This window comes from Sporothrix brasiliensis (assembly GCF_000820605.1).
Source record: "Sporothrix brasiliensis 5110 chromosome Unknown Cont13, whole genome shotgun sequence".
NCBI classification, from domain to species: domain Eukaryota; kingdom Fungi; phylum Ascomycota; class Sordariomycetes; order Ophiostomatales; family Ophiostomataceae; genus Sporothrix; species Sporothrix brasiliensis.
In genome coordinates, this window is record NW_024467132.1 from 249448 (window position 1) to 274011 (window position 24564).

At 61.3% G+C, this 24564-nt stretch overlaps 5 protein-coding genes across 5 annotated transcripts; 3 read left to right on the forward strand and 2 right to left on the reverse strand.

Annotated features, from left to right (window-relative positions):
* Nucleotides 1-188: 188 nt before the first annotated feature.
* Nucleotides 189-2165, forward strand: SPBR_03447 (red-like protein; the record flags this gene model as incomplete). Its single annotated transcript, XM_040761738.1, has 2 exons — nucleotides 189-337; nucleotides 419-2165. The coding sequence occupies 2 exons, from the start codon at nucleotides 189-191 to the stop codon at nucleotides 2163-2165; spliced, it is 1896 nt and encodes a 631-aa protein (XP_040623097.1).
* Nucleotides 2166-2682: 517 nt separating this feature from the next.
* SPBR_03497 (uncharacterized protein) lies at nucleotides 2683-4023 on the forward strand (the record flags this gene model as incomplete). Its single annotated transcript, XM_040761788.1, has 3 exons — nucleotides 2683-2739; nucleotides 2795-2880; nucleotides 2958-4023. 3 exons carry the CDS (start codon nucleotides 2683-2685, stop codon nucleotides 4021-4023), a joined length of 1209 nt encoding a protein of 402 aa, XP_040623098.1.
* Nucleotides 4024-4499: 476 nt separating this feature from the next.
* On the reverse strand, nucleotides 4500-5189 carry SPBR_03534 (partner of Y14 and mago; the record flags this gene model as incomplete). Its single annotated transcript, XM_040761825.1, has 1 exon — nucleotides 4500-5189. The coding sequence occupies one exon, from the start codon at nucleotides 5187-5189 to the stop codon at nucleotides 4500-4502; it is 690 nt and encodes a 229-aa protein (XP_040623099.1).
* Nucleotides 5190-7634: 2445 nt separating this feature from the next.
* On the forward strand, nucleotides 7635-15215 carry SPBR_03398 (E3 ubiquitin-protein ligase UBR1; the record flags this gene model as incomplete). The annotated part of the gene is made up of 1 exon (XM_040761689.1): nucleotides 7635-15215. One exon carries the CDS (start codon nucleotides 7635-7637, stop codon nucleotides 15213-15215), a length of 7581 nt encoding a protein of 2526 aa, XP_040623100.1.
* Nucleotides 15216-15501: 286 nt separating this feature from the next.
* SPBR_03451 (WD repeat protein) lies at nucleotides 15502-17400 on the reverse strand (the record flags this gene model as incomplete). Its single annotated transcript, XM_040761742.1, has 1 exon — nucleotides 15502-17400. One exon carries the CDS (start codon nucleotides 17398-17400, stop codon nucleotides 15502-15504), a length of 1899 nt encoding a protein of 632 aa, XP_040623101.1.
* Between the last annotated feature and the right edge of the window lie 7164 nt (nucleotides 17401-24564).

The following is a 24564-nucleotide window of genomic DNA, read 5'->3' on the forward strand; positions in this document are numbered from 1 at the left end:
ACTATAGGAACAAGACCGCTACCACTAAGCGCCCTAAGCGCCCTGGCAAAATACAGAGGCCTCTAACAGCGAGGCTCCAACACCCACTGTAAATTAGCAGGCCTCCAACGTTTTCGTCCAACGTTCCGTCATCAGCCTTTTGACAACACTCGATCGCATCGCCGTTTCGACGCACGTCCACCGCCGCGATGAACAACGACCAGTTCCGGAAGCTGGCCCTCGGCTCGGCCGCGTCCTCTGGCAGCAAAAATGGCACCTCCAACAACAGCAGCAGTGCAGCACCGGGCGCGGCACGAGCCCTTGGATCCCGGCAAAAAGCGAGCATTCCCATGACGCCGTGCGTTCTCGTTCTCTCCTCCCTGGCTTATATGAATAGTGCGACTCACAGAAGCTTTTCTGAGCTAACTGGCTTATACAGACGCTACGGTAGCGACGTCAGCAGAGTGGCCTTTGCGCGGCAACTGGCTGAGCGATACAACAACGGCGGTGACGACGACGACGACAAAACGAAACAGAAGCAGAAACAGAAACAGAAATTCCGCACGTCGAATCCAAAAGGAAGCACGTTTGCCGCCGGCTACGTGGACCGGGCCAAGATGCGGTCGGAGCAAGAGGCCGACGACAGCGACCGGGCGGCGCGGCTGGCGGCACTCGAGGCGCTGCACAGAAAGGGCGAGGTCGAGCAGGCCGTGTACGAGAAGCTGCGGCTCGAGATGGCCGGCGGCGACCTGTCCAGCACGCACCTGGTCAAGGGCCTGGACGTTAAGCTGCTCAGCCGGGTGCGCATGGGCGAGGATGTCTACGGGACTGGGCAGGACGGGGGAGACGAGGGAGGCGACAGACAAAAGGACGGACCGGCATTCCCGCCCCCCGGCGACGTCGACGACGAATTCGAACAGCTGGAAGCGGCCGACGTCCAGGCCGTCGAGCGCGAAAAGGCCAAGAAAAAGGGGCAGTACTCGACCACGGCGGCTGCTGGCCAGAAACGGTCGCGGGACCAGATTCTGGCCGAGATGAAGGCGGCGCGCGAGGCCGCCAAGCATGCCAAAGCCGCGGCCGCTGAACCGGCACTCAGCTCACGCTTCAAGAAGATTGGGGCCCCGCAGGCGGCCGGCTCGCGCATCGAGATCGACAGCCGCGGCCGCGAGGTGCTGGTGATTGTGGACGAGGACGGACACGAGAAGCGCAAAGTACGGAAAGCAGCGCCGCCGACCGGTGGCACGGGCACCGCCGATGCACCAGGCGTCAAAAGCGCCAAAAGCGACGTTCTGGGCATGGACGTGCCCGAGTTCTACAGGAAGAAGCAGGAGGCCGAGGCGGCAGCTGCCGCGGCCAAGGACGTGGACATTTTCGACGATGCCGGGTCCGACTACGATCCACTGGCAGGTATGGATGCAGAGAGTTCCGATGAGGACTCTGAGGAGGAGAAGCACAACCAGGACGACTCTGAGGAGGAGGAAAAGCACAACAAGGACAGAGACATGGACCGTCGAGACGCCAAACGCAGACGACGGTCGTCCTCTGCCAGCCGTCGGGACGACGAAGTCGGCGATGCCAGCGATGCCAGCGATGCCAGCGAGGCGTCAAGGCGAAGCCGCGACAGGCCGCGACGGTCTCCGAGCAGAGAGAGGGAGAGACGGCAGGCATCACAGCCAACGCAGCCAGCTGCAAAGCCGCGAAGCAGCTATTTTGGCAGCGCACCGCTGCTGTCCGAAGAGTCGTCGCGCGGCGGCCCCTCGCTCAAGGACCCCTCTGTGCTGGCGGCCCTGCGCAAGGCCAAGCAGATGCGCGAGGCGAGCGAGGCGGACGCCAAGAGCCAGGCACTCTCGAAAGAGGCCGCGCGCGAGGCGCGGCTCAAGACGCTGATGCAGAGCAGCGACCGCGACGCCGAGGATCTGGACATGGGCTTTGGCACGAACCGGCTGGAAGACACGGAGGACCTGGACGACGACCGCGCGGGCGGCCGCCACGAACGGCTGTCGACGTGGCACGGTGGGACAGGCGCAGGCGGCAACGTGGACGACGACGAGAGCGGCCAAGGCGGCGGATCGCGCGGCGACAAGGCCAAGAGGAAGCGCGGCGGCAGCGGCAAGAAGCGCAAGGGCGACGGCAACAATGCCGAGGACGTGATGCGCGTGCTCGAGAAGCGGCGGGCGGGGGCGTAGCGCAGGCGGGGCGAGGAAAGCTTACTCTATACTGTCGTAGATTGGCTGAATATACCCATTGATCATTTCTATTGGAAGTTTAGAAAAAGTGGTGATGGTGTATTATGCCACTTGTGAGCTGCGGTCGCGCCTGCCGTGGCGCGCACCTGCCATATCGTTGCTTACCCCTGACTCCGGCCGCCACTAGCCGAGCCCCAATATCTGTTTACGGAAGGACCCTACAGAATACAGAATACAGAATACAGGCTTTAGCACATCTTCACCCAAACTGGAAAACCGCCAACATAACGAACTTTCACGTCCTCCACAAAAAGATAAGATTCGGCAATGTATCCGGCCGCATAACGCCAATAGACACCCACGCCTTTTTTTGTTGTCCTTATTTAGTCCAGCAATAGTACATCGACTCCCAGAGCAGCGGCCAGCCTCTCGTGTGATCTCCCGTCCATGCCCCTTTGGCCCACCTCCTCTCCTCCTCATCCTCACGTCTCGCACGTCAATCCTCCCTCCGTCCACCATGGCCGAGATACAAACACCCGTTCCCGTCTGGCTCGACTGCGACCCCGGCCACGATGTAAGTGCCTCGTCGCTCCGCGTGGCGCTGGCTCGCGTGTCTCGCTAACCCTCAGGACGTCTTCGCGATCCTCATGGCCGCCCACCATCCGGCGCTCCGTCTCCTCGGCATCTCCGCCGTCTATGGCAACGCATCGCTCAAGTAGGTCGTGTTCCTCGTGCGGCAGCAATAGACGGTACTGGTCGTTGGATGCCAGCTCACCATCCGCCCATCCGCAGACACACGCTGTGGAACGCAAGGTCGATCCTCACAGCCATCTCGAAAGAGAACGATGTCCCCGTCTACGCCGGCGCGTCGCAGCCGATCGAGCGCCCGCCCATGGCCACGAGCGCCGACATCCACGGCGAGACGGGCCTCGACGGCACCGACCTGCTGCCGGAGCCGCTTGCGGCCGCCAAGAGCACGGATCCCGACGAAGCCATCGAGGCCATGGCCGCCGCGCTGTTGGCGGAGCCGGCCGGCACGCCCTGGCTGGTGGCCACGGGCTGCCTGACCAACGTGGCCCTGCTGCTCGAGAAGCACCCCGCGATCGCCGACCACCTCGGTGGCCTGTCCATCATGGGCGGCGCCATCGGCGGCGGATTCACGGCCGCCGTGGCCGGCGAGGTCAATGGCGTGCCGCGCATTGGCAACCAAACGGCCTTTGCCGAGTTCAACATTCTGCTCGACCCGGAGGCCGCGGCGCGCGTCTTTGGCAACCCGCGCCTCGCGCGCAAGACGACGCTCGTGCCGCTGGACCTCACACATCTGGTGCTGGCGACGGCCGACGTGCAGGCCCTGCTGCTCCACGGGCCGGGACACACTACGACGACGACGACGACTACGACTACGAGTCCTACGGCCGTGGATGGCCAAGGAAAGACGGTGCTGCGCACGATGCTCGTGCAGCTGCTCAACTTCTTCGCCGACTCGTACAACAAGGTCTTTGGCATTTCGGCGGGCCCGCCGCTGCACGACCCCCTGGCCGTGGCGGCTGTCTTGACGGGCACGGCCGCCGCCATTCCGTTTTACGATTTTGTGCACAGCGGCAGCGACAGCGGAGGCGAATCGGCGGGCCCACCGCCGGCCGAACGCTATCACGTCACGGTCGTGACCGACGGCACAACGGCCGAGGCGCTGGCCGGCCGTGCCGAGACGGGCCGCACCGTCGCCCAGCTGCTGCCGCCCGGCGCCGAGGGCGTCCGCATCCCGCGCGGCCTGGACATTCCGGGCTTCTGGACGGTCTTGGAGGAGTGCTGTTCGCGCGCCGACGCGGCGAATGCCAAGAATGGGCGGACGGTGTAACGCGTGTTTTATAAATGGATAGACTAGACGAAGCAGAAACTAAAAATACAGAGCACTGCCAGCATTCTCCGCCGTTTCGTTTGGTTGAACGCCTGACTACGTCATACAGTCTGTTTGTATGTTGTATATTCGTCTCCATGTCAATGATGTTCTCTCCCCGTCCCCTGCCTCCTCGGCGCATCTCCTCGGCGCGGTTCTTGGGCCGGAAACGGGAGTCGCCACGCCACACGGAGACATCTCCAACTCAGATGGGCCGGCGGACGAAGCGACCAGCGCGGAATATCGCCACGCGTCCGGAGCCCGGCAAAGTTGACACGTATCCCAGGTATCCCGGACCATCCGGGGGGTTGGGGGATGGTGTCACACGACCGCCGGTGGACGATCGGCGGCGCGTATGGTTTTGTAAAAGCAAAAGTTGGGTGCCAATGCGCCTGGTCGGCACAGCTTAGCATTTCCCACTCCCTTTGCCCGCCCGTTCATGTCGTGCTCTCGCCCTCGGCATCAAATCCCAGCGCGTCCAGCTCGCGCACCAGCTCGTTGATCCGGATCACCTTGGCAATCTGTTCCGGCAGCAGCGTCTCGCCGACGTCGCGTTTGCTCTGGAGCTCCTTGGCCTGCTTGAGCTTCTTCTTGAGGCCGCGCGCCTTTTTCTCGCGGTCTGCGTCCGGGTCGGCCGCAGGCGCAGCGTCGCCGGTGCTCTTTGTGGTGGTCGCAGGAGTGCTGGTCGTGGTGGTCGTCGTCGTCGTCGCCGCCGCCGCCGTCTCCGCGGCCGCTGCGGCTGCAGCTGCTTTCTTTCGGGCCTCGCGGCGCTTGGCGTTCTTATTAGCAGCCGAGGCACTCTCTGACGCTTCGCCAACAGCAGCAGCACCGGGAACAGCCCCGGGAACAGCCCCGGGAACAGACGTCTGTTTCGCAGCTGCTGCCACCTCCGTCTTCGCTGGCTTTGGCGCCTCGTCCACGTCCGCGCCCGGCACGCCGTTCTTCAACCGGTTGCGGAACTGCTCCACCGTGCGGTTCTTGTACAGCGCCACGTCCTCGGGCGGCTGGTACCCCGGCCGGATCTTAATGGCCCGCCGTGTGCTGCCGTCGGCGCGCGTCGATTCAGGGATATGGCGGACGCCGGCCGCGTCCGTGATGATGCCGGCATTGGTTGGCTGCGAGGACATGGCGGGTGCGCGGGGGAATCCAAGAAATGGAAGAGAAAAAAGAGAACCAGAAAAAATGGTACACGTCGTCGTCGTCGAGTCGTAAACAATGTCAGCTCGATTGGTTTATTTTTCCTGTCTCTTTATTCCGTTTTTTTTTTTGGTTCTCGAATTTTGTATGCGTCTCAGTCAATGGAAGGTACTTTTCTATTCCCCTCTGTAGCTCAACGACAGCATGTGCCCCGATGCCTATGATAAAAATGGGTCCACAAGTACTCAAATCCAGCCAATCACAGCCCACCAATTGTTGGTTAGACGGCAGATTAGGTAATGCAGGAAAAACAGCATTTTGGCGAGACTTTCCGAAAATCGTCAAACCGCCGCCAAAAACCCGCACGCCCGCACTCCAGATTCAATCCCACAGCCGCAACCGCCCTCACGCTCCCACGCACCACGTCCCGCCTCTCCAATACCCCATCTCTCCCACTCGCCCGTCGCAAGACACCGATCTCTGCTACAATGGTACGCGCGCCGTGTTTCCCGCTCTCTCGGCTGGGGCCCGACGGTGACGGTTCAATTTGGATGGCCTCGGACGCAGCTTCGAGTCGCGACGAGGATCCATCTTGACGTCGCCATTGGCGCCCCATACTGTCCGTTCCTGCCAGAGCCGACTGCTAACTGCTTCTTTCTCTCTTGCCAGGCCGCCTACGGTTCCATCTACAAGCAAGTCCCTCCCTCCGGCTCCGACGGCCAACGAGTCTCTTGATGCATGTCCATGTGACCAAAGACGCTGCTAACACGCACGCCTACTATAGCACTCTGTTCCGCCAGAACTACGCCATGCTGACCGTCGTCTTTGGCGCGGCATTCGGCTTCCAGATGTAAGAACCGACCCAGGGCGACGAACGACGACGCACAATCGAAAAGCACGACGCATCTGACTCTGCATCTAGGGCCTATGACACCGGCATGAACAAGCTGTGGGACAACATCAACCGCGGCGTAAGTCCAGAGTCCAGACCGCTCCACACGGCCACAACATCGAGACACAACGCCTGCTAACACACACAGCGCCAATGGAAGGACATCCGGTCCAAGTACCTGGAGGGCGGCGATGAGGACGACGAGTAGAGTTGTCACGTTGTGCCCACGCGATGATGACGGACGGTGGACGGGGGAAGGAGGGAAGAGGGAAGGAAATGCGAATTACACGAAACTGCAGACGCATGGACCGCAGTCATGGATAGACGACAAGCATCTGCACGGCCGCCCCGTCGTGCGTGGTGCGGCGGGGCGGGTCACTTCTGTACAAAAGCCACACACCAGCCTAGATAGGGCGTTCTCGAAATAGACCATTCCACCACAAGAGCATGCAGACATGCCGTGTCGACGATGAATTGGGCCCATGATGGCAAGGCGTCTTTGGGTGTGGGAGCTTCACTGCTGCTCCGCCAAGATCGTCACGTGACGATGTGTTTGTTGTCCGTCACGCACTTCACCTCTCGCGTCCATGACGGCGACGAGATGTGCCGTTCAGCTGCGGACGACCGCCTGTGCGTGATGAAAAGATGCCGGTAGCGAGCGGAACAGGCGATTGCGGCGTTTGCGCAGTTGTTGGAGTAGAAAATGCAAAGCTGCCCGGCTCCGCTGGAGAACGGCTGCCGGTCTTGCCGCCAGCTGAATAATAGCGACGCATAGTGGCTTATAGCGACTCAGCAGCTAAGCAACTGCCAACAGCTCTCTGAGCTCCTCGAAGATCACACTGGCGCCTGCCACTTCTGAAACCCCGCCAGTTGCTCCAAACTGCCCCAAAACACCCCAAATTGCACCTTCCTCGGGCGACAACCCCACCACACCTCTTGCCTCGTAGAAAGCCTACCTGGGCCTGTTTTGTGCCTTCAGCGCCTTCCCTAGCGGCCAAACGGCAGTAGCGACCAGCGACGGCCACCGCCCTGGCGACAACACCGGCAGGTGGCAGGAGAGTGACCAAAACATCATCCTCGCCATCGCCCACCAAAAGTCGACATCGTCGCCCCCCAACGCCTCCGTCTCCAAAGCAAAGACGCCTTTTGACCGAGAAACGAGGTTTTGTCGCCTCCCACGACCTTCTCCAAACCCCGGGAGCGGTCCTGTCAACGTGGGTCTGAACCCTGTCTCAGCTGGAGCTCCGAACCCACGCTGCCGCCGTTTTTCCCACCATTCTCGAGACGACCAAAACAGCTTCACCTTCACCTTCACCTTCAGCTTCAGCCGCAACCAGCAACCAACAGCCTGCACCAGATTGCCTAGCCTACCACATACGCATACGCCCGTCGTGCTCTGTGCCCATGACACCACGTCGCCGGGCCTGAGGAACGACGCCGCTTCGCTCCAACACCTCCTCCTCCTTCACCTCCTCCTTTTCTCTCTCACCTCTGAGTCTTCTGCGGCATCCTTTATTTCGACAACTGCCAACTGCACGCGGCCATGGCCGCCCCTATCTCAACCCAGGAGCGGCAGCTCTGCGAGTTTCTCCGGGATCTAAACACCCAGCATGGGAACCGCTACAGCGAGGCCGCCGAGCAGCAGCTGCTTGGCAGCCTCTTCTGGTGCATGGCCAGCGGCCGCGAGGAGTACATGAACCTCTTCTTCCCCACCGCCGGCGGGCCCGTGCGAGGCGGCACTCTGAAGCTGCGTGAGGCCCAGGGGGCCGTCAACGGCGCCGAGTACACCGAAGCCGCCCGCGGCCACGCCTGCGGCCACATCTTCCGCCCTGGCGAGGCCACCTACTCGTGCAAGACGTGCGGCACCGACGACACGTGCTGTCTCTGCAGCCGCTGCTTCGAGTCCACCGACCACCGAGGCCACATGGTCCGCATCAGTGTTTCGCCTGGCAATAGTGGTTGCTGCGACTGCGGGGACCCGGAGGCCTGGAAGACGCCCATGTTTTGCACCATTCACTCCGCCTGGACCGAGACCACCGATCCCCACGGAGAGCACGCGGGCCACGCGGGCCACGCGGGCCACGCAGACCGCGCAGGCCACACACATGCCGGCGGCAGCGCCGGCAAGGACAAGGGCAAGGCGCCCGCCGGGACGCCGCCCGAGCTCGAGGCGAGCATCCGCATGACCATTGGCCGCGCCCTGGACTTTATGTGCGACGTTGTGTCGTGCTCGCCGGAGCAGCTGCGCCAGACCAAGACGCTCGAGTCCATCCAGCAGGACGAGCGCATGTCGCGTCTGTCGGGCGCCTACGGCCCCGGCGACGGCGCGGACGACACCCAGCCCAACGAGTTTGCCGTGCTGCTGTGGAACGACGAGAAGCACACCGTCACGGATGTCATGCACCAAGTCGCCCGCGCCTGCCGCACCACGCTGCCGGAGGGCCTCAAGCGCGCCTACGAGACGGACGAGATTGGCCGCAGCCTGCTCATGCACTCCCGGAGCATCGAGGAGCTGCTGAACGCCGCCCGCATCCTCGAGGACATCAAGGTCACCGTCACCATCCGGTCGTCGCGCGACACCTTCCGCGAGCAAATGTGCGGCTCCATTATCGAGTGGCTGGGCGACATTTCCGGCTGCAGTGTCGGCAGCGACCACGACATCCTGCGCCGCGTCGTCTGCGAGGAGCTCCTGCGGCCGTGGCGCAAGGGAAGCCCGGCCACCCACGCCATTGTCGGCGCCAACGGCATCGACGACGAAGAGCTGCTGACACAGGACCCCGAGTCCAACCCCGTGCTCGCCCACGAGATCGACCTGCTCCGCATGCGCCGCGCCGCTGAACAGGCTGTCCTCGATGCCTTAAACGGCCGCGGCGGCGGCGGTGGCGGCGACGACGAGGACGACGAGGACGACTTTGACGACGATATGGACGGCTTCATCGACGCCCTCGACGAAGACGACGACGAGGAGGAAGAGGACGACGACTACGACGACGGCGACCTGGTCAGCGACACCATCAACAACGAAGCCCACCGGGCGGCGGTCGGTGCCGCTATCATGGGCATCGTGACGGGCGAAATCACCGTCGACAACGAGAACGACGACGACATGATGATGATTGATGTGCAGCCCAACGAGCCGGCGACGGCGACGGCGACGGCGGTGGCTGCGACAGGAGCAGAGACGGGGCGCGACGAGCGCGTGGCCAACGAGGCCAGTGAGGCCAGCGAAGGCCCATCGGCCGCCGCAGACGACGAAGCTGCTCCTGCCAGAGGAACTGGGGAGGACAGCGACATGATTATGGAAGGCAGCGCTTGGCAGCCGGCCGAAGACCAGCTGGACGAAGGCGAGGCTGCTATGTCTGGCACGGCACACCCGCGTGCATCAGTACCACCACCACCTCCTCCTCCTCCTCCTCCTCCCCCTCCCCCACCGCCAGCACACCCCTCACATTCTCGGACAACATCGTCACGATCACGTCGGGGCTCCGCGCCGCACAATGCCGACGCACCAGGCTCGGCATCCGCATTGAGAAGCGGCGCAGCAGCAGGCGCAGCAGCAGGCGCCGCAGCAGCCTCGCGCCGCAGCCACCGTGACCGCGACGTGACACCCTCCGACTCGGACACGGCCGAGCCGCTGATTGCGCCGACTGCGTACTCCAAGTCCGGCCTCGACATCCCAAAAACGCCCGGCAACATCCTGTCCGACCGGGCCGAGCCCCCGAACCCCGGCCGCTACTGGCTCGGCGTCCCGCCCGACTACATGGAGGTCGAAGGCGTGCCCCCGGCGGAGGACCTGTTCCAGCGCGTGCGCCTCGACTGGCTGATCTTGTTTGACCTGCGCATGTGGAAGAAGGTCCGCAACGACCTGCGGTCGCTCTACATCTCCACCGTCGTCACCATCCCCGAGTTCAAGCGCGTCCTCGGCCTGCGCTTTGCCGGCCTCTACACCACCCTGGCCCAGCTGTACCTGATTGGCGACCGCGAGCCCGACCACTCCATCATCAACATCTCGCTGCAGATGCTGACGACGCCCTCCATCACGACCGAGATTGTCGAGCGCGGCAACTTTTTGACCAGCCTCATGGCCATTTTGTACACCTTCTTGACGACGCGGCAGGTCGGCCACCCCTGGGACGTGTCGTCGAGCGCCGTCCTCGCGTTCGACTCGGGCTCGGTCACCAACCGGCGGATGTATCACTTCTTCGTCGACCTCAAGTACCTCTTCAGCTCGCCCCATGTCCAGAAGTGCCTGCGCACCGAGGACCGGTATATGATGCAGTTCCTCGACCTCGTCAAGCTGCACCAGGGCATCTGCCCCAACACGCGCGCCATCGGTGAGCACGTCGAGTACGAGACCGGCACGTGGATCAGTGCCTCGCTCATCACGCGCGAGATCAACCGCCTGTGCCGCCAGTTCTCCGACGCCTACCGCAACCTGGAGGGCCCCGACGTCGGCCACCTGGCCCGCGCCATCCGCTACACGGCCAAGACGGTCATTCTCAACTCCATCGGCGCCGAGCGCCAGCGCTTCAGCCAGGCCGAGAACCGCGACGAGGTCCAGTTCCGCGTCCTGTCCGACTTTGAGTTTGACCGCCCCGCGGCCTTTTACGACGTCGTGCGCTTTGTCGTCGAGGAGCAGCCCATCAGCTTCCACCACGCGCTGCACTACACCCTCTCCTGGCTCATCGAGTGCGGCAAGTCGCTGTCGCTCGAGAGCCTGCGCCGCTACCTCAGTTTCACCACCCACGAGCTCAAGGTCCAGCCGCGCTCCATGGGGCGCAAGATGATGCCGCGCCGCGCCAGCCTGGGCCCCGAGGACTACCTGATGGCCGCCTTCGACTACCCGCTGCGCGTCTGCGCCTGGCTCGCCCAGATGAAGGCCGGCATGTGGGTGCGCAACGGCATCAGCCTGCGCCACCAGGCCGGCACCTACCGCGGCGTCAGCCAGCGGGACGTCGCCCACCACCGCGACATCTTCTTGCTGCAGACGGCCCTCGTCGTGTGCAACCCGAGCCGCGTGCTCGTGTCCATCATCGACCGCTTCGGCATGGAGCGCTGGGTCAAGGGCATCTTTGAGCAAAAGGCCGAGGCCCAGGACGACGCGCAGCACCTCGACGTCGTCGAGGACATGATCCACCTGCTCATCGTGCTGGTGAGCGACCGCACGTCCCTCGTCGACGCGCACGACGACGCCGCCACGCAGCTCCTGGCCCTGCGCCGCGACATCGTCCACGTCCTCTGCTTCAAGCCGCTGTCCTACACGGACATTTGCAACAAGCTGCCCGACCGCTTCCAGGAGCAGGAGACCTTCCAGGACGTGCTCGAGCAGATGGCCACCTTCAAGTCGCCCGACGGCAACACGGACGTCGGCACCTTTGAGCTCGACGCGCAGTACATTGAGGAGGTCGACCCCTACAGCGCGCACTACAACAAGAACCAGCGCGAGGAGTCCGAAACGGCCTACCGCAAGTGGATGGCCAAGAAGACGGGGCAGCCGGCCGAGTCCATCGTCTACGAGCCCAAGCTGCAGGCCATCACGACGGGCGCCTTTGCCGGCCTGGCCGACTTTACGCGCACCGGCGTCTTTGCGCAGCTCATCTACTACTCGCTGCTCTACCCGCTCGTGGCCCAGAAGCTGACGCCCACCGTGCCCCTGACGCGCATCGAGACGTTCTTGCAGGTCGTCCTGCACCTGGTGCTCATTGCCATTGCCGAGGACAAGACGTCTGGTGCCGGCGCTGCCGGCGATGCCGACGATGCCGACGATGCCGACGATGCCGGCGCGTCCTTTATCCGGTACGCCCTGAACCAGCAGGCCCGCAGCAACTTCCTGCCCGAGTCGCCCGAGGCCAAGACGATCGTGGCGCTGCTCGACAAGATGTCGACCAAGGACGAGTTCAAGGCGTGCCACCCCAAGATCACGCTCATCCTGAAGCGCATGCGCCAGAAGCGCCCGGCCGACTTTGCGTCGGCGTACGCGCGCCTCGGCGTCTCCGTCGACCGCATCAGCACCGCCTCGCCGGCGTACAACAGCAGCGACGCCGACGAGGAGCGCGAGCGCAAGAAGCGGGCGGCCATGGACCGCCAGGCACGCGTGATGGCACAGTTCCAGGAGCAGCAAAAGAGCTTCCTGGCCAAGCAGGGCGACATCGACTGGGGCGTCGCGGACGACGGCGACGAGGGCGAGGGCGAGGGCGAGGGGGAGGACGAGGACATGGACGCGTCCGCCGCCACCGCGCCCGAGGCGCAGAAGAAGCTCTGGAAGTACCCGAGCGGCACGTGCATCCTGTGCCAAGAGGATACGGATGACCGGCGTCTGTACGGATCGTTTGCCTTTTTCACCGAGAGCCTCATCCTGCGCCAGACGGACCTGCAGGACCCGGACTTTGTGCGCGAGGCCGCGTCGACGCCCAAGAATCTCGACCGGTCCGCCGAGAGCATCCGGCCGTTTGGCGTGGCGCACGAGAACCGGCAGACGGTCGTCAAGGTGGGCGCGGACGGCGCGCCGTTTGCGTCGGAGCGGCAGGTGATTGGAAAGGGCTTTCCGTCCAAGAACTGCCAGCCGGGCGTCCTGTCGGTCGGCTGCGGCCACATCATGCACCACCACTGCTTCGAGGCGTACTTTGAGGCGACCCTCCGTCGGCACAACCAGCAAATAGCAAGGCACCACCCCGAAGACACGGACCGCCTCGAGTTTGTCTGCCCGCTGTGCAAGGCGCTCGGCAACGCGTTCCTGCCCATTGTCTGGAAGGGCAAGGAAGAGTCGTACCCGGGCGCCCTCGTCGCCGCCACACCCTTTGCGCCGTTCCTCGACCGCCAGATGGCCGGCCCGGCGCACTACGTGCTGAACGCCGCGCGGCCGCCCGACACGGTGCTGACCACCCAGCGGCAGTACATTGGCGCGTCCATGCTCACGAGCGTGTCCGACAAGGCGTCGCAGCTCGTCTACGAAGCCTGGGAGCGCCTCCCCCCAAGCCCGCACTACCTGCCGGGTGCGGGCGCGGGCGCGGGTGCCTCGGCGACGGGGCCGGGCACGTCGCTGGGCTGGCCGCCGCTCCCAGCTGCGATGGCTGGGGCCGCCGCCGCCGCCGCCGCCGCTGCTGCTGCTGCTGCTGGCATGGCCGGGGTGGGCGGGGGCGCTGCGCCAGGCACGGGTGCCTCTGGGTCGGGCAGCGGCGCTTCCACGGGCAGCGGCGCGCGCGGCCAGGCGCAGCCCGAGCCGGCGAATGTGGTGCGCGACCTTGTCTCGGCGTACCGGCGTCTCAAACGGACGCTGCGCACCAACGACCTGCCGATGCTGCCGCTGCTGCCGATGGCCGACAACGGACGCGGTCGTAACGAGATCTACGGCAGCGACACGCTCGCACAGGCGGTGGGCTACTCGATTTCGGCGGCGGAGATCCAGCAGCGCGGGACGGACGCCGAGTACGGCATGACGCTGCTGTCCAAGATCCCCGAGCAGTCGCTGACGCACCTGCGCATCCTCTGCGAGACGGTGACGTCGTACATTGCGATTGGCGCGCAGCGGCACGGCGGCGACAACCGCATCGATCGCGAGTACCGGCGCGACGCCGAGCGGCAGCACGTGCAGCTGTTTGTGGCCATGTACTTTGAACAGGAAACCGAGACGACGGCGGCGCCGACGGACCAGTACGGCCCGCTGCTGGGGCGCGACCCGTTTATTTTCCTCTGCGAGAGCGCGTTCGGCATGGTGCCGGCGCTCGACATGGAGCTGGCCCACGTGCTGCGGCTGTGCTACCTGGCGGAGCTGGTCAAGGTGGTGTACCACATGGGGCGCAACATTCCGGTGTCGGCGTGGATCAGCGAGCTCATGAACCGCACGAGCGCTGGCGGCGGCGGCGGCGGCGGTGGCGGCGGCGGCAGCAACAGCAACAGCGACCCGGCACGCGAGACGTTTGCGCAGTTCTGCATCAGCATCGCGCACATGGACCTGGGCGCGCGCACGACGCACCGGCGGCCGAGCGCAGTGCTGGACGCCTCGCTGCTGGCGACGGACGCGCTGGGGGCGAACCGCGGGTTCGACCAGGAGGGCGTCAACACGCTGGAGGGCTACTACCAGTTTGTCCGGCGGTATGCGCTCGTGTTTCTGCGCAAGGCGGTGGTGCTCATGTACGCGCACGCGGGCGTCGACTTCAACACGCACGTGTCGCCGGCGCCCGAGCTGTCGGAGCTCGAGCGGCTCAGCGAGGCGCTGAAGCTGCCGTCGTTTGACGACATGTGCGCGGCGCTGGTGACCGACCGCGCGGCGGCGGCCGGGTGGCCGGCCTCGACGCCGCAGCTTGTGAACGGCTGGGTGCACCACTACTACACGCACACGTGGGGCAAGAAGACGGCACGCCAGGCGGCCAGCACGTCGGTGCACACAACGGACGCGGACATTGCCAGCGCGACGGCCAACATTACGGCAGGCGACGCTGGCAGCGGCAGCGGCAGCGGCAGCGGCAGCGGCAGCGAACTGGCGGGCCATGCCAGCTGGACGGCGGCACCGACCGTGTCGACGGACATGCCGACGACGTGGGCAGGACCGGACACGGAGGTGGGGTCCTCGGCGGCGCCCTCGTCGACAGTGTCAGCACCGTCGTCGCCCTCGTCGGCGCTCCTCAGCCACCCGGGCATCTACGAACTGGTGGGCCTGCCGCACAACTTTGAGCAGCTACTGGACGAGTGCACGCGGGCGCGGTGCCCGACGACGGGCAAGGACGTGTCGGACCCGATGATCTGCCTGCTGTGCGGCGAGGTGTTTTGCGGGCAGGCTATCTGCTGCCTCCGCGAAGAGCGGATCGGGCGGACGCATGCGCGGCGGCGGATCGGGGGCGCGCAGCAGCACATGCGGCGGTGCCAGCGCAACATGGGCCTGTTCCTCAACATCCGCAAGTGCTGCATCTACTACCTGCACCGCATGTCCGGGTCGTACGGGTACGCGCCGTACATTGACAAGTACGGCGAGGTGGACCTGGGCTTCCGCCACGGACGGCCGCTGCAGCTGAACCAGCGGCGCTACGATGCGATGCTGCGGGCCGTGTGGCTGAGCCACGGCGTGCCGAGCTTCATCAGCCGGAAGCTGGAGATGGACATTAACAATGGCGGGTGGGAGACGATATGACGTTGAGGTTGTTGGCTTTGCTACTTGGCTATTGACGTTGGTATTTTTTGGTTGCCTTTTTAGGCTTATTGTTTTGCCGTTTTCTTGTCTGTGTCTTTTTGTTTTATCTTTATCAACATCATCACCGGGAAGCCAGTCGTCCATAGTTCTGGTCGCACTAGACTGTCTTACTTTTCACTTTTAACGCCTGTCCTATTCTTGATTTCTTTTGCTGGACACGACACGACAGACTATATATTAGACCCATTCTTTGAACATTGCGTGCTTTCTTATTTGGATATCAGTATCAGCCCCTCGTCTTGGCCGTCTCTCCACCATGATCGTCTGCCTCTGCCTCTGCCTTTGCCGCCCCCTTCTCTGTATGCCGATACACGTTGATCCAGCCGTCCTGGCCACAGCTGACCATGGTCGCGCCGCAGACATCGACCCAGAAGACGACGCCGTCGCGGTGGGCGCCGCGCAGACGCTGCACGACGGCCTTGGAGCCGACGTCCCAGAGCACGACGTCGCCGTCCTCGCTGGCGGCCGCGACAAAGGGCCTGTGCTTCTTGGCGGCGCCCGGCTTGTCGGCCAGGCGGCCAAAGCAGCCGCCAATGGAGAAGCGCTTGTTGAGGTGGCCCTGGTACGTCTTCTTGACGGTGCTCGGCTGGGCGATGTAGTCCCAGAGGCGGATGCACGAGTCGAGGTTGAAGGCCAGCACGAAGCGGCCGTTGGGCGAGAAGCAGACGTTGGTGACGGCCGGGTTGTCCTCGTTGAGCAGCAGCAGCGTGCGCAGGCACTGGCCGGTGCCCGTGTCCCAGATGCGGATGAGGCCGTCGGTCGAGCAGCTGACGACGAGCGTGCCGTCGCAGCAAAAGTCGATGCCGCTGACGGGGTCGCTGTGCGCCGGCAGGCTGCGCATCAGCCGCCCGGCGCGCACGTCCCACAGAAAGACGGCCTCGTCGTAGCTGCCGCTGGCCAAAATGTTGCCCTTGGGCGAGAACGCCAGGCAGTACACGTAGTTGTGGTGGCCCAGCAGCGGCAGACGCGTGCCCCGCGCCCCGCCGCTGCTCGCCGCCCCGTTGCCGTTGGTGCCGTTGATGCCTTCGCGCAGCTGCCGCCGCGCAAACCGCACCGCCAGCGCCGCCGCCGACGGCACCGCCACCCGCGCCTCCGCAACTGCGTCTGCCGCGTCTGCCTCGTCTGCCTCGTCCGCCCCGTCGTCGCCGCCCGCCTCCTCGTCTCCTGCGCCCCCCGCCTCCCCGACGGCGTGCGCCGGCTCGGCCGTCACGCGGTCCCACAGCCGGATGGCCTTGTCGTCGGCGCCCGTCGCCAGCGTGTTCGAGTCCGGGCTCCACGCCAGGCACGACAGCCCCGCCACGTGGCCCACGAGCGTCGTCATGTGCGCGCCCGTCGCGGCGTCCCAGATGCGCGCGGTGCCGTCCGCCGACGCCGACGCGATCCAGCGCCCGTCGGGCGAGATGCGCACCTGCGCAATGGGGCCGCTGTGGCCGCGCATGGCGAGGACGCGCCGGTAGCGGGGGCGCGGCGACGCGGAACGGCGGCGGCGGCGGCGGCGGTGCGTGTGCGTGTGTGTATTGGCATGGGTGTGCGTGTGGGCATGGGTGTGCACGTCGTCGCTGGCAGGCCTGCGTGGCCCGTTTGTGTTTGTCCGCCGCGGCGAGCCCGAGCGAGAGCGCGAGTCGGAGCGAGCGCGCGCTCGCGCTCGCGAATGCGAATGCGAAGGAGAGCGAGAAGGAGAGCGGCTCCGCGGGGAGAGCGAGCGGGCATGGGAGTGTGCGCGAGAGTGTGGGCGTGACGCCTCCGAGCCGGACGCAGAAGAAGAGCGCCTCCGTCTCGGCGACCGCGATCGGGATCGAGATCGTGACCGCGACCGCGACATGCTCGGCCCACGCCGTGTGCGTTCTCGCCGTGGAGAGTGCATGCCGTCGTCGTCGTCGTCGTCGTCGTCGTCGTCGTCGCCTCGACGGTGGGAGATGGCCCCTGCGAGCTGCGCCGACGGCGAGTCGGTCGACTGCCGTCGCTGGCCTCGCTGGCCTCGCTGGCTTCGCCTGGGCGGCGGCTGCTTCGGTCCGCGTATCGACAGCTTGTCGGGCTGCATCTGTGTCGCCTCACCCCCTTCTTTCGCCTTGCGACGCCTTGCTGCCGGGGGATCCGCCGCCGCCGCGACTGCCACCGGGGCCATTGTCGTCGGCTGTCGCGTGCTAGGGAGACCAATGGAAGGGTGGCGTGTGAGGTCGCGCGAGAGGTCGTCAGTCACCAGTGATTGTTATGTTTGTCGTCGTCGAAGCGGTGGGCCGAAAGTGTCTCCTGTTTTGGGTGCGCAGTCAGGCGCGCAGGCGCGTTTGCTCCTTCCCATCGAGCTTGACGTCGTTTCCTTAAGTCGACCCAAATTGTGGGGTCACAATTGTGAGGCACGTGACCATGTCCAGGTGACAAACGACGATTCATTCACTGAATTATGATTATTCCTTATGACTTGCGTTGTTCGGTATTTCCTGTCTACTTTTACGTCCGTTGCTTTAATGTCTGTTGCTTTAATGTCTGTTGCTTTAATGTCTGTTGCTTTAATGTCTGTTGCTTTAATGTCTGTTGCTTTAATGTCTGTTGCTTTAATGTCTGTTGCTTTAACGTTCGTTGCTTTTTGTTTGGCAATATTCTGTATTGCTTGTGTTGGGTTTTCGGAATAAAGGAACATCCACGTCGTACAATTTAACTTGTTTTTATTATATTTTACTTAATTTATATAGTCAACATATTTGATTCATCGTGTTTAAGGACAATGTTATAGAAACTGTGAGAAGGCCCTTCATACTCTACTCTATACGACCCTTACGCGGGCGAGACTCCCAGAATACGGGCTAGCAGGGAACTCGAGAGGTCCATTTGCTTGACTGTGGCGTTTGAATACGATCTGGAAAACGCCATGATGTACAAACAGCGTGGAGGACAAAACACGCACAACGCCTGGGTAGCAAGGAGGCAAACGATCAAGCGAGACAGCCGAGACGAAAGGAAAGAAAAACGAGGACACAAAAGGGTGCGAACCGGTAGAGCCGGAAGGCAACAAGCAACAAGCAACACACGACGTGCATCCGACGTCTGAGGGCTCTCGGGGCGTTTTTGGACCGCTTCCTTTGCATGCTGCGCACGGGCAGCGGCGAGAAGAGGGGAGAGAGGGCAGATGTATCGTGTCTGGCAGCATTCATCATTCCCAGCTTTCCATCTCCATATTGCATGTCGCACAACCGCCAACTCGTTTGCTGTTCTCTTGTTGACCCGTGCTTGGGCGGCACAGACGTCATGGCGTGCATCGACAGGACGGGGAACAGGACGACGTGCAACGTACGACATGCGCCTTGAGATCGACCAGTCTCGCCAGTTGTCTGGTTCTTGGCTGGCTAAATGTGTTTCTCCTCGTTTATCGTCTGGACGGACCCGTCCGTCCGTTCTTTTCCACGGTTGGGCGTTTTCGTCTCTTCTGGAGATCACGAGGCCTGACGTTCTGACGTTCTGACGTTCTGACGTTCGACGTTCGACATGCAATATTCCATTTCCAACTCGGATTCCCAAAGGCGTTCGAGTATCATCGGCGTGGCTGCATCCAGTCTCGCGACGTCCCACGATGCGATCGACTTGCCTGTTGAAACCGACCAACGCCGGTCCACGTGCCGGCGTGGCATTCCCAATGCTGCCACCGAGTACGACGCTGATGAAGGGTGCGATGACGATGTAGACGGACCGTACAGACCTTACAGGGAGATGGACACTAGCATTTTGTCGGACGAGTTGCAGTGCATGGAGAACACCGCAGGGAGCACACCGCATGCAGAGCAACGATCTGTGCACACCGCATGAGCACGCACCGTTGATGGACAGTGCATCTTCATTGTCTGCATCGGACATGCGGTCGAGCGCAGCAAGGATGCGAGAGAAGACAGCAGCTATATGTGCCCATCGCCGTGTACGACATGCTCCGTATATTGGTATAACACAAGAATCCTGGCATTGAGCATTGATATCCCCGACTTTCTGCCTAGCATCTGTGGCAACGATCGTTTTAAACGTTGGCCCATTCATGACCCAATCGCTGTAGGTCGCAGTCTGTCGCACGTTCCTGACCATGCGAGGGATGGGTATGGGCACGCCTGGACTTTGTTTTTTTTTTTTTTTTTTTTTTTTTTTTTTTTTTTTTGTTTGTGTGTGTGTGTGCTTTGTAGTATTCTCCTCTTCCAGTCTTTTCTTACAACCTCCCTTTCTATCGTATTCCTCGTTGGCCTGATCGTCCATGCAAGTCCAACACAAGCGCACTTTTTCAACATGCGCGCTGGCACTAAACACAGCCAACGCACAGCGTACATACTCGTAAAATGTACATGGTATTGCAGGCTAGGTTTCCTTTTCAAATCCAGTGACAAAGCGACGCTCGACGGCACCACGCCCGGCATCCGGTAGACGATCGACGTCCGATACGGATGTTCCCTACCTACACGAGGAAGCTACCGTATTTTCATGTGTGGGACATCGTCTGTTGTACGAAATACAGTACGGAGTATGGCTCCGTACGAATACGCTGAGACAACTCGACATACTCCGTATCCCTCCTTATCTCAGCACCTCCCACTCACACTCATTTTTGGTACGGCATTTCCATCATATACGACATACGTAGTCGCCACACTTGGAAGCACACTGGCCCTGGGCAAGGCCTACCTTTGCACCCGTCCTCACAGAGAGCAGCAAGAGGCTGGACCCTGTGCGTTGAGTGCTTTTGGGTGTGGCTGACGTTTCCTCGAACCAGATCGACTGCGATCATGGTCCCCATTTTTTGCTGTTAAGATACTGTGACGAGAGGCCCATCTGGCGAATAGGCTATGTACGCGACCAGAAAAAGACGACAAGAGGGAGAGATTGCCTTCTCGCTAGACACCAAGAACCAAAGAACTACCGAGTCGTTGTGTACCGAGTCGCTGTGGAAATCGGCCTGACCTGCTCGCCTCCTCTTTCTTACCACATGTTGGGGCTGCTCAACGGCAGATTCGACGTGGTCGAAAGATTGGAAGGCAAGGGATGGACCAGGGATATCGGCGGTTGATGCGCTGGGGCAGAACCGCATAAACAACAAGTCTGGCCCAGAGACCCCGGGGATGGCAGAGAAGGGAGGGGAAAAGAAGACGAGGGGCAGGTCGTCCATGGCCGTGAGCGTGTTTGGGACAAGGACACCGATTGTGCCGGCAGAATGTTGTCTTTCCCATCTCGACAAAGCAGCATCAAACTGTGTTTGTTCGGCTGTGTCGTATGACAAAGTCCTCTGTCCACCGTACTCCGCTGGCTGCAACAATGACCCGTTTTGGCGCATTTCATTTCCAACTGCAACAAGTGCAGCAGCCTGCAGGGCGACTCAAGTGACATGTCGTACGATACGTACGCGACATTGAATATCCCGTAATTACACAAAAGTACACAACAATCGTCGAGTCCAACGTCATGTCCACTGCCCACTGCCCACTGCAATCTCCCGGACGTCTGCATCTACACCGGGCGGCTTTGCTGTCGCATCGCGTGTCCTGCTGGCGTCTATTCTGTACATGTGAAGAAAAAGAGATGGGGGACATATAGCGTGTCCGAATACTCCCGCACGCCGTACTCTGTACCTGCTTCGTATGCAAGCGTCTGGTTTCTAGAAGGGCCTCGCACACCAAATTAGAAACAGGCTTGACAAAAATAGGAACGGACGAGAGGCGAGAGGGAATCGGAGGAGGCTGGCCGGACAGTTTCATGCGTGCGACGCACGCCAGCGGGGACCGCTGCTCCTGTTATCAAACCGGTGACGAAGCGAGAGGATGGCGTTTGCGCAGGTGAGACATGAAAGAAGAAAGAAAGAAGCGGAAAGAAAAGGAGAAAAAGAAAGAAAAGAAAGAAAGAAAGAAAGAAAGAAGAAAAAAAAAAAAAAAAAAAAAAAAAAAAAAAAAACAAAAAAAGGAAAATTGCCACGGAAAAAGAAAGCACAGCAAAAAGGGAGCAAGAAACACGGGAAGCAGGACAGAACCAAAACCTGCTGCTGTGGAAAAAGACGTGCCCGACATCATTCTCTGTCGTATGCCACCTCGGCCCTCAAAGTATCTCGCCATCATTTGGATCTTTCCGTGACGAGAACGCTCCCGGATGCGTCTTTGCTGTCGCTTTCAACTGCCACTGATACACAGTAGTACTCGTAATATTTCCGCACATCGTGCATCATCCTCCAAACAAAGCCAGACCCCCACAAAAAAGGCTCGGGCCTCTTGGGCACTGAGCCACTGCTCAGCACGCCCCGGCCAAGACTGCCATTGGACGCTCTCATTGGCCCGCGTCATCCCTTCCAGTGAAAGCGGCCAAGGCAACATCAGAGTGCCTGTGCGTTGACGGTGGCGTTGTCGTGTCGTTGATCCGCGTGCTCTGTTTTGGAGGACGCAAGGGAGGAAAGAGACGGGCGGCGGCGGGTGCTTGCCGGCGGACGCCCGCCAGGGAGAGTGCACCGCGAGGGAAAGAGCGGAAAGGCGAGGAAAGAACCAACGAACGCCACTGGCCTCTTCTGTCCAAAATGGGTTTCTTTTGGCAGGAGCACGACTTCTCTCTGAACGAGACATGTTCCGACAGAGATACAACGGCCATGTCCATCCCTCGCGTCTGTAACCCGTTTGAGCGTACTGTCGTACTCTGAAGACTCCTTTTTCTCCGTTGCCAGACACGACTACTGAGTACTGTGAGTACCGACGGGTAGGGCGTCCTAGCCCGCGCTCTCTCAACTCCAAAATGCTCCAAACCAAACTTGCTCTCAGAAACGTCTGGGATGTCCGTGGCGAAATAACGATCATCCGTCTCCTCGCCAGACCACGACTCCATCGGTTCCAACGTCCCTCCACTAGTGAGCAGGCCATGAACGCGACCTGTCCTGCTGTCCTCCAGCATCCCCGCTGCTGCGCGTGTCTCACCATGTCAGACAGTGTCTTTTACTGAGTACATCGCCCATGTAAGATACAGCGCACCGGCCTGCTCTCCATGCTCCGACCACGCTCCAACGTGCCAACAACGCCCCTAATGTACGCTCTTTACAGAAGACCTCTAAAACAGAGATTGACCCGTTTTGGGTTTTGCCTGGAACACCGTCGCGTTCCTTCCTCGACAGCAAGCCTCCTAGGCAATGGTGGACGCCACACAGCCTGGAAGGCGCAAACGGCTGGCTGTCACCCGGGAATGCCGCTGAAACACGCGGTTGCTCTTTCCTGTCTTTTAAAAAAGTACCAGAATAAGGTGCCAAGCTCATTTCTTCGTACTTTTGTATCGTAACGTGCATATGTCACCCAAAAGTACCCGATTTCTCAACATCGAGTGCAATTTCGCTATGCTATTCGACGGCTCATCCATCACCTGCATCCAGTCGAAATAGCCCACCCCCTAAAAGTGATGCCACTACGCTGTAATGCTCAGTCGATATGTGATATTGACAAGAGACAAGCTCCAGCGCACGGCAGGTACGAATTACGCCGTTGCGACTGGGCAAGAGCGACCCAGAACCCAATGAAGGAGAGGAAGGAAAAAAGAGGACCCACTACGCTAGGGCTATCCACCCCTGTCGGGGCTCCTGGCCTTTGGCCCTGGTCACTTTCCCATACCCCTGTCCCCTTTGCGCGCCCCTTTTTGGTTTTCGAATGTGGTCGTCCGAAGCTCTTTTCGACGTATGTACGAGCGCAGTCAAGCGAACTCTTGCCGTCACTTTCACTTTCATGTTTTCGGGATTCCTGTTTTCTCGTTTTGTCCAGCTCACTCGCTCTTGCTGCTTGACAACTCCCTCCTTGCCCTGGTCGCTCTTTCCTTGCGTGCCTCACCTGTCTCCCTGGCTCTTTCCTAAGAAAGGGCGAGAAACTCGCGCCTGCCGACCGTGCAGATAGCAGCTGCCCTCCGCTGCACCCGCCTGCCACTGTAACTTCACATCCTACGACGTTTCTCCTGTGACACGCACCCGCGCGCCTTCCATCCCCAACAGCGTGGCATTGTCGTTCCTTCCGCCGTCGAACCCCCTACTGTGCTATGATTGCTCCTTCCGGATGTGACATGCCATGTTTGTGTTGATGTTGATTGTCTGCGTCCTTTTCTGGCATCGCCGCTTCCTCTCTGTCTCGTAGCTTTCTTCTCCTTTTTTCGAACCTCACTTTGGCCCACCATTCTCGCCTTCGACTGGCCAGCCTTTTTCACCACCTGTTTTGCTGGCCGTCTCCCTTGCATGGCCGGCCTGTGCTGACGATCTATCAGATATTCAGATATTTTGTGCCTGCCGACACTGTGTCATTGCTCTTGAAAGTCTCGTCTTATTCCATTTATGGACCTTTTCCACCACACCAAAAACCATCCCCTGTCATCCCAGTCTCCAGTTCCCTCCAGTTCCCTCCAGCTCCCTCCAGCTCCCTCCAGCTCCCGCCACCATCGTCCCCCCCTTTTCATCGACTTCCGTTTCTCGTTGTATTTCCCCATTCTGTTTTATCTCTCACCCCAAATCGAGCGTCGCGCCGGCCCCGACTCACGAAACAGGACCCTTCTCGCCCTCCACCTGCCACCCATGTCCTGTCCCCATTGGGGGACGACGTGCTGCGACGCGTTTTTCACGTCGTAGAGAAAGCCGTTAATTTGCGCTTTTCCCTCAGAAATCGACTATCAATGTCCGCGCGACACCCCGGTCGCAATCAAATCATATCAGAATCATTTCAGGAGCGAGCAGAGCGCATGTAAAACACACGACACACGCCTGCCTGGACCATCCACTTGCAAACCGCACCGAGAGAGAAAAGAAGCACCAAAGCCAAGATCCGTCCTTCCGCCCTTCAGTCCTTCTGCCACACACGCCCGCTTCAGAGTCCACCGCCCCAGTTCCACCAGCTTTGACAGTTGGATGGGGCCAGCCGTTCTCCGTTTTCGATTTTTGGCTTTTGGGTGTATCCATAATTCGTACGCGAACCCCCCCCCCCCCCCCCCCGTCCGCTCCCCTATTCTCTCGTCCATTTCAGTCCGTTTCCCGCGTCGTCCCTAGAACCAGGCACATGGGCGTGTCTCTCCTTTGCCCCCCCCCCCCCCCGTCACACTGGTCCTCCCTTTCCCTCTCTATCTGGTCCCCTTTTCTGGCACCTCCAATTTTTGTTTCCCTCGTGGTGGACTCCTCGCAAGCCTCTGGTCATCGTTTACTTTCTGCCTTTTTTCTTTTTCTTTTCCTTTTTTTTGCTACCTGCTATTTTTCTTCTGTTGCCCTTTTCGTTTGCTTCTCAAAATTGGGCATCTGGCCTTGTCCCTCACAAGCCCCCCTTTTCCCTGCTTTTCC